Below are 8604 nucleotides of genomic sequence, written 5' to 3'. Positions count from 1 at the left end.
AGGTCCCACACACACATGCAGCTCCATTTGTACAAACAGCGGACACGCACACGGTCACTTGCGCGAGCAGGGATGCTCACACCATCACCTGCTGCTCAAGGGGATGTGGACACACACACACACAGAGGGTCGTTTGCCGCTTCCATGGCTGGTTCCAAAAGACTCAAGCCTGGTAGTGGGCCACGGCCCGGGGGTTGGGGACCCCTTAACTATAGTGTATATTTTATATAGGCTCCAGTTCAATTCTTCAATCAATATAGCCCAAGCAAGCCAAAAGGTTGGACATACCTGATATAAAGTATACCTGAGTTTGTTCTGTTGTTACTACTTATATTGAACCAGGTCAAATCTTTCCTACTTACGTTATAACCTAATTCTTGGATACTTTTATGCATAAAGTGTTACAACACTGAACCAATTTAATTTTGTGGATGTGTGGGATATTAAGAGAAAATAGAACTGTCATTTTTAGAAGACGAGGCCTTATAGCTACTATATAGTTTTATAGTAGTTTCTCATTTCTTCAATTAGTAGTGAAGACCTATTGTTGGGAATGAAGTTAGGTTACTTGTAACTGTATTGATAATAAACACGGGAAACTGACTTATACTGGCTTTCCAAAACTTGACTGTCAAAGGATTTCTTGAAAGCTTTTTCTTCTGGGGAGGAAACCCAAGAACATTGTACAGTATTAAAATGGCTATAGAACTGAGTGCAACACACACCATGGATGTTTTACAAGATTGTAAAATCAGCACATTGCATGGAGCAATATTTTGTGGGGGGGGGGTTATTATAGGTTTTGCATAGGATTGTGCCACTATGTAATTTGGATTAAGATTGCTGAAACCTAAATGTGAAGTTACAAGCTAGCACCACACCTGTTTTAATCTACCTATACATTACATTAAGACAATCTGTACTAAATTTATTATGAAAGCTGTTGACACTAATGTATGTTTATTTACAGCAATTAATGGCTATAAACTATTTGGGTAGTGTTTATCCAACTCGTGCAGTGGTTGGTAAAATGAAGGAAAGAAGAATGGGGAGGATTGTGTTTGTCTCATCTCAGGCTGGACAAGTTGGTGTTTATGGCTATTCAGCTTATTCTGCAACAAAATATGCTCTTAGAGGATTAGCCGAATCTTTACATATGGAGGTATGATTATCTTTCACCAGTATCTGTGGTACTTAAAAAATAGTAATAACTTGTTATAGTAGTAGCACTTAGACTTATATACCACTTCATAGTGCTGTACAGCCCTCTCTAAGCCCCCCTCTGACCTTTACAGAGTCAGCACATTGCCCCCAACAATCTTGGTCCTCATTTTACCGACCTCCGAAGGATGGAAGGCTGAATCAACCTTGAGCCAGTTAAAATCAAACTCCTGGCAATGAGCAGTGAGTTAGCCTGCAATACTGCACTCTAAGCACTGTGCCACTACAGCTCTTATACTTTTTAATGTGAAAACATTTTGTACAGTTAGGCTAACTGAAGAGTATTATTTTTTTGAAATGTTTGTAGCTAAAACCAAAACAGAATTAACGATAAGAGATTTGTTTCAATTTTACCATAGTTGAATGATTTACGGTAAACACAAAGTAGAAGATTATTTACAGTGTTATATCAGGCACAGGAAAACTTAATTCTTATGGGATTTACCTCTTTCTTTTCCAGAAAGTTTTAAGGCTCGCAAGTTAGGGATATGGACCAAGTAATAGGTCAAGGCTGAACCAGAGGCAAAATAATGTCCTGAGATGGAGAAGGTTGCTTAGATTAATTTATACACTAGACTAAAGGTAAAGGTTCCCCCGCACATGCGTGCTAGTCGTTTCCAACTCTAGGGGCCGGTGCTCATCTCCGTTTCAAAGCCAAAGAGCCAGCACTTGTCTGAGGACGTCTCCGTGGTCATGTGGCCGGCATGACTAGACGCCAAAGGCGCATGGAACGCTGTTACCTTCCCACCGTAGTGGTCCCTATTTTTCTACTTGCATTTTTACGTGCTTTCGAACTGCTAGGTTGGCAGAAGCTGAGACACGTAACAGGCGCTCAACTCTGTTACGTGGCACTCGGGATTCAACCCGCCAAACTGCCGACCTTCTGATCGACAAGCTCAGCATCCTAACCCACTGAGCCACCGCGTCCCTACACTAGACTAGAACTCTCCTATTTATTAAATATTTCTGAATTACCAGATAATTTATTTAGTTGTTCATTTAATATAATATTGATAAATTATGTCTCTTCCATTCTGTGCATTCTGTGTCAATGCTAGTTGTCTCAGTCTGGGTACAGAATATTGGTACTTTTCAAAATAGCCACTGTTAGTAGCATGAAAATAAACTTTCCATGTTCTATAGATGTATTCAAATAATCGTGCCAACATTTTGCCCAGGTTCAAAAGTAAGATATTTTTTTCTTTTTGTAGACTATAGATGAATAACTGTATGCTCATAAATCAGCTTCACTTCTTCTGATAAAAGAATACAATTTGACATCTTAAAAAAAACACAAGCAGAACATAGAAGGTTGAAATTACTGTCCACGTCAACTCTAAGTTCATAGTTTTACTGTATTATTTTATAACTTGCAGTAAGCATCCCAGGTTTTACTGGGATTTATACATCTTATATCCTACTTGCGCTATTGATTTAACTGGTAGCAGCAAGTGATCTATTAGAATAAAATATGAAATAATTGTACAGTGAAGGCTAAGCAGTATTTTTAGAGTATTACCAACTTCTTGGCAACTACAAGGAAAGTATATGCCTTTTCCTGCATCTCACCATCTATTTTTACGTAAGTTTATTAAGCATGGAGCTCTGAAACTACTACTGCATAAGCCTAAGTATTTTTCTCAACAGGTGAAATCATATAACATATCTGTGACTGTTGCCTATCCTCCAGATACAGACACACCTGGCTTTGCAGAAGAATGTCAGAACAAGGTAACTTCTTAGTTTCTTTCAATCAAATTCCAGATATACACATCAATATGTTTTCTTCAAACTCATTTTAAAATTATGTTTATTACTTTTATGTTGCATAACAATTATCATGTATGCAGCATTCACCACAACTCTGAAAACTTTTATTTATTTTATTCTGATCTAGAACAAAAGTAAAATCCTGGATTACAGGTAAAAAGATTTGCAGAATGATTATATTTTTCATATACATTACATTTTATTTATTTTATTCTGATCTAGAACAAAAGTAAAATCCTGTATCACAAGTAAAAGATTTACAAAATGATTACATTAATATTAGATTTATCTAATTAGACAGTGAAACATTTCAATGTTCCCCATTATTAATACCAAAACTGTATAATAGCTGCGTATCAAAAATTTCTTGTTCTACCATGAATTTGAGTGTATATATCTCTATTCCAAAATCTAGCCCAAAATATTTTTCGTCAGAGAAAATGTGAGTTTCTTGGAAAAAAAAACCCAAACCCTGTCCTTTAGAAGTTTTGTAAGAAAATCTTTCTTCTATGTATAATTCTCAACTCTTAACATTCTTGATTTGCAAAAGCTGTGTATTTAAAGAAAGGAAAATATAAGATTTTGTTTAGTCATTTAGTTAATTATAGACAACATAATACTTCTTATAATTGTAATTCTTATAATTAATTATTTAACAAAACAATTGATTTAGATGAGAAAACTTTAATCTGAAGATAATATATAATAATCACAAAATCGGAGGCCGCTATAGCCATATTAACAACAGCAAAAACTTACAGAAAAAGTGAAGCAAATTAAAAAGTGAACAAAACTGTTACTTTTTTTCTTTTCTTTTTTTAAAGGGAAACTAGACCTACAAGATTTCTAGCAGGAACTTTTACCACAGACATACTGTTTCCTTTTCTCCCAGAGCTACATAAATGAGGGAAAGGAAAAACAATTACAAAATAGAAGGGAAGGACAAGAAGCCATTTCTGCGTCCAAGCTCTGCAGCATGGGAGGTCCTGAGGGCCTCAGTCAGGCCAGCTTCCTGACATTATAAGTGGACTATATCACGATATTGTGGTCCCAACACTTTTGTTCTGCTCTTTATTCATTTTTATATGACCTGTGTGTACATGAGTAGATAATTTTTTTAACTTATTGAGCCTAGCCAAAATTACATTGCTTGAAATGTCTAATCATGCTGCAGTAATAATATAGTAGTTGGTTTAGAGTAAGAAAGTTCAGATTAATAGGAAATAGTATTTTGCTTCTCTATACTTCTGTGCAGGTAGCCCTCGACTTGCAACAGTTCATTTAGTGACCTTTTAAAGTTACAGTGGCACTGAAAAAAGGAATTTATGACCATTTTTCACATTTATAACCACATGGTCATGTAATCAAAATTCAGACTCTTGGCAATTGTCTCATATTTTATTTATTAAACATATATACCGCCCTTCTCCCGTAGGACTCAGGGCGGTTCACAAGGTTTTTTTAAAAAACAATACAACAATTACAAAAATTAAAAACAATTAAAATGATTACATTAACCTTGAATAAATAAAAATCCCAATTAAAACCCAAATTAAAACCCCAATTAATACTCTCAGTCCAGGCCAGAAAGCTCAAAGAGCCAGGTCTTCAGGTCCCGGCGGAATGAGCGAAGGTCAGGGGCAGTCCTAAGCTCTACAGGCAGCTGGTTCCAAAGGGTAGGCACACCCACAGAGAAGGCCCTCCCCCTGGGTATTGTCCGCCGGCAATCTTACCGGCGGTACCCTGAGAAGACCCTCCCTGTGGGAGCGCACAGGACAAAGGGAGCTTGATGCCGGCAGCAGGTGCTCCCTCAGATATCCCGGACCCAAGCCATTTAGGGCTTTATAGGTCATCACCAGCACCTTGAATCTCACCCGGAGGGCAACCGGAAGCCAATGCAGCTTGCGGAGCAGAGGTGTTACGTGGGGAGTATCGGGAAACCCCCATCACAACCCGCGCGGCTGCATTCTGCACCAGCTGAAGCCTCCGGGTGGTCCTCAAGGGCAGCCCCATGTAGAGAGCGTTGCAGTAGTCCAATCGGGAGGTCACGAGCGCATGAGTGACTGTGCGCAGGGCATCTCGGTCCAGGTAGGGCCGCAACTGGCGCACCAGGTGAACCTGGGCAAAGGTTTATTTATGCGGGTTGCGGTGTCCCGGGGTCATGTCATCACCTTTTGTAACCTGTGGCAAGAAAGATCATCAAGTGGGACAAAACTCACTTAACAAATGTCTCACTTAGCAACAAAAAGCATAGACAAGATCCATGTACATCTATGATAGCATCTCCCATTGTCTGCCTCATCTCTGGGTTACTCAGATCTCTGTTTGAGAGCTGAGTTCCTAACCTACATAACTTTTGAAAAAACGTGTGCCATAGGATCTGTGAGAAGAAAATTGAAGTGGGTGTATTACAACACACTAAGTTGTGTTTACATTGCAAAGAAAACCAGAACCAACTTTAAGTGAGAGGGAGTGTTCTATTGGGCATAAAGAAAATTAATGCCAACTGAGAGGAGAGGAAAGGGAGAGGACGACTTAGCTGTTGAGCTTTGAAAGTTCATTGTATGGGACTTTCGGGAAAGAAATGGAGAACTAAAGGTGGCTCCATTAAAAGGAGAGTTGGTTATTATACTGGAATGAAGGGCTGGCAAGTAGATTGGCTTTTCGTATAGGTAGTTCTTGACTTATTACCAGTCACCTAGTGAATATTAAATGTTACAGTGGACACCCCCACCCCCGACAAAAGATATTTACAACTCGGTTTCAAAGTTCTGGTGGCTGCCCACCCACCCCTATTTCTGCAGTCCCGTTACCATATTTTGGATATTTGGCAACCGGCCCACATTTATGGCCATTTGCCGCATCCTATAGTCATGTGACTGCGATTTACGATGTTTTTGCCAAAAAGCACCATTTGCTTTCATTTTCAGTCTAAAGAGAATCAGAAAAAACTAAAATTTATCATTAGAAAAGAAGAGATCCAGAAACAGAATGAAGCAAAATACTCTTAACTTTGGAAGAATTCAAGGGTATTTGGAAACAGTGCGCTCAGAACTTTTAAGATTGTCTTCTACCATAAAAATGGAATTAAAAATGGCTACAAGAAGAGGAACAGGTTTTACTGTGCAAGACTGAAATTCGAATGCAGATTTTAAAATGACATACCACAAGAATGATATGCAAAAAAAATGTTACATTGGATTTATAAATGAACCGGTCTTAATAATCAATAGGGATATACAAGTAATTAACCAAAGAGTGACCTAGATTCACTTTTCTATAATACATTTACAAAAGAGAGTTGTTAATGAGACAAAGAAAAAATGAAAAATCAAGTTCTAGAACATTTGAAAGATCAAGATTGTTAAAAGTAAAAGGAAGGAATATAAAGTTTTATTTGATCAAGGTTAACAGATATTTTGTTACCTCTGATAACTTTTAATTGAATTTTGCTGATCAAAACTGAATTACAAAGCTTTAAGGATTTTATAGATAAGATATGGGATATAAAAAGAAGTGATCATTTTTTTTATTTTAGGAGAAGTGATAAGTTACTAAAGTTGTTTAGTAACTTATTGGGATACAGGAAAAGTCATTTCTTTATATATATACTTTTTACTATGTTTTTTCTATTTTCTGCAATTTCTATTTTTTCTTTTTTTAAATATTACTTTATGTTTTTAATAGTAAAGTTTAATAAAATTACTATAAAAGATAAACATTCTTTTAAAAAAAAGAAATAAAAAAGCTTGCTAAGTCAAAAAGAGGGAATTATCCCTGGGTGGAGATATATGGTTATAGAAATGGTCAGTGGACACTATAAAACACTTCATTATATTTAGGTTTACTCTCAGTATCTACAAAAAACAAATAATATATTTTAGGGTTTAAAGATAGATACTGTTGGATCACTCGATGCATCTGTTTTATTTAGCAGGAAGGTTTCAGATGGGTGTTTTTGGGGGGTAGATTTGTCAATACATTTATCTTTTACATACATATTATCTTTGTATTTCTCTTTAAGGTGTTAGAGACCAAACTTATTTCAGAAGCATCATCAATCTGCCAACCTGAATATGTTGCCAAAATTATTGTTAAGGATGCTGTTGTAAGTAAAATACTGCATTTTTCCTAGATGACAAGCAAACATGGGTGGATTATTAGTTGGGAAGAAATAAAACAATTATACTTTTCAAAAAATTGATTTCATGTATAGTAACTTTTCTTTCCAAGTATCAGAATTGAAAAATTTAACACTACAATATTGAGTAGCATCAGAAACATAGTGTCTTACATTGTTAAAAAAAACACCTCTGTTCCAAAAGGTATCAAAATCTAAAATGGATATATAAAAATGTAAAAGGAGGAATTGGTTATATATATTTTATTTGTTCTTTCACCCAAAGTTCTTTCTTCCGTGTTTTACAGCTTAGGTTAATAGGCTTTGCATTTTTATTTCATTCTGGTTAATTTAAATGGTTTATTCTGATAAATCCACTTTCTTTGGTTATGTATACACAACACCATTTTAGTTTATAGAAATGTCCGCATTAAGAGAGGTAATATGTAGTTGTTCTCATGAAATTAACACTATATTGTTTGAAGTCTTCCTAAAAATAAATCATACCTTGATGGAATTGTTTTGATAATCTCTTGTTGTTTGGTTTGGTTTTACGATTTCGTACAGCAAGGAAAATTTGCTAGCTCTGTTGGTGCTGATGGTCACATACTGACAGTATTGACTAATGGAATGGCCCCAGTTTCTTCCGTTGCTGAAATCCTAGAGTCGGTAAGAAAGAAAAATCAAGATAGAAGCATTGTTTTTGGAATTATTGTGATGCTTTGTAATGGTTGGAGTTAGTGGGTCTGTGTACTTTAAAATCATAAGGTTAGGGTCGATCTTTTTCATAAAGTTCCATGAAACTTCCTCTTGGTTTCTCTAATTTGAATCTTACTTCCTTTCCAAGTAGTAATTCATAGCTCGCAGTGAAAGATAAGGCACTCCATTTATTCTTGATTGAATTACATCCGTACTTGAGGCTATTTTATTTTTCTTTTCTTTTTTTAGCAACAACACCATTCACTTAAAGTAGAATATTTGGTCTGGTAGGCTAAGGCCTATCCTCTCCACTTAAGAATTGTGCCATCCATCCCAGTGTTCTCTTGCATGAACAAACATTTACAGGACAGACAGAACCAAGTAGGAGTTCATTGGCTAAGCATTTTTATCCGTACAAGAAAACAAAGATAATCAGTGAAAGAGTCATGCACAGAGATATAGATATTACTTGATGTAATCTTCCAGCTCAGCAAAGAAATTGGGAATTAGATTAAGCTATTAGACTTTTAGAGTCTATTAGAGTTCCTTGGACTGCAAGGCGATCAAACCGGTCAGTCCTAGAGGAGATCAATCCTGACTGCTCTTTAGAAGGCCAGATCCTGAAGCTAAAACTCAAATACTTTGGCCACCTAATGAGAAGGAAGGACTCCCTGGAGAAGAGCCTAATGCTGGGAAAGATTGAGGGCAATAGAAGAAGGGGACGACAGAGAATGAGGTGGCTGGATGGAGTCACTGAAGCGGTAGGCGTGAGCTTAAATGGACTCCAGAAGATG

General features: G+C 36.6%; 1 protein-coding gene across 1 annotated transcript in view; it reads left to right on the top strand.

The window, feature by feature from the left end:
• The window catches only part of KDSR (3-ketodihydrosphingosine reductase), a 30799-nt gene that overhangs the window by 19610 nt on the left and 2585 nt on the right, over positions 1–8604 (top strand). The window contains exons 6-9 of the mRNA XM_081323476.1: positions 971–1162; positions 2869–2952; positions 7016–7099; positions 7679–7780. Of these exons, the coding sequence (XP_081179602.1) occupies positions 971–1162; positions 2869–2952; positions 7016–7099; positions 7679–7780 (462 nt within the window). The remainder of the gene's footprint in view (positions 1–970; positions 1163–2868; positions 2953–7015; positions 7100–7678; positions 7781–8604) is intronic.

Source organism: Vipera berus (assembly GCF_964194415.1).
Source record: "Vipera berus genome assembly, chromosome: 3".
Classification (NCBI taxonomy): Eukaryota; Metazoa; Chordata; class Lepidosauria; order Squamata; family Viperidae; genus Vipera; species Vipera berus.
Note: the sequence above shows the minus strand (reverse complement) of the source record. Positions and strands in the feature narration are given on the sequence as shown.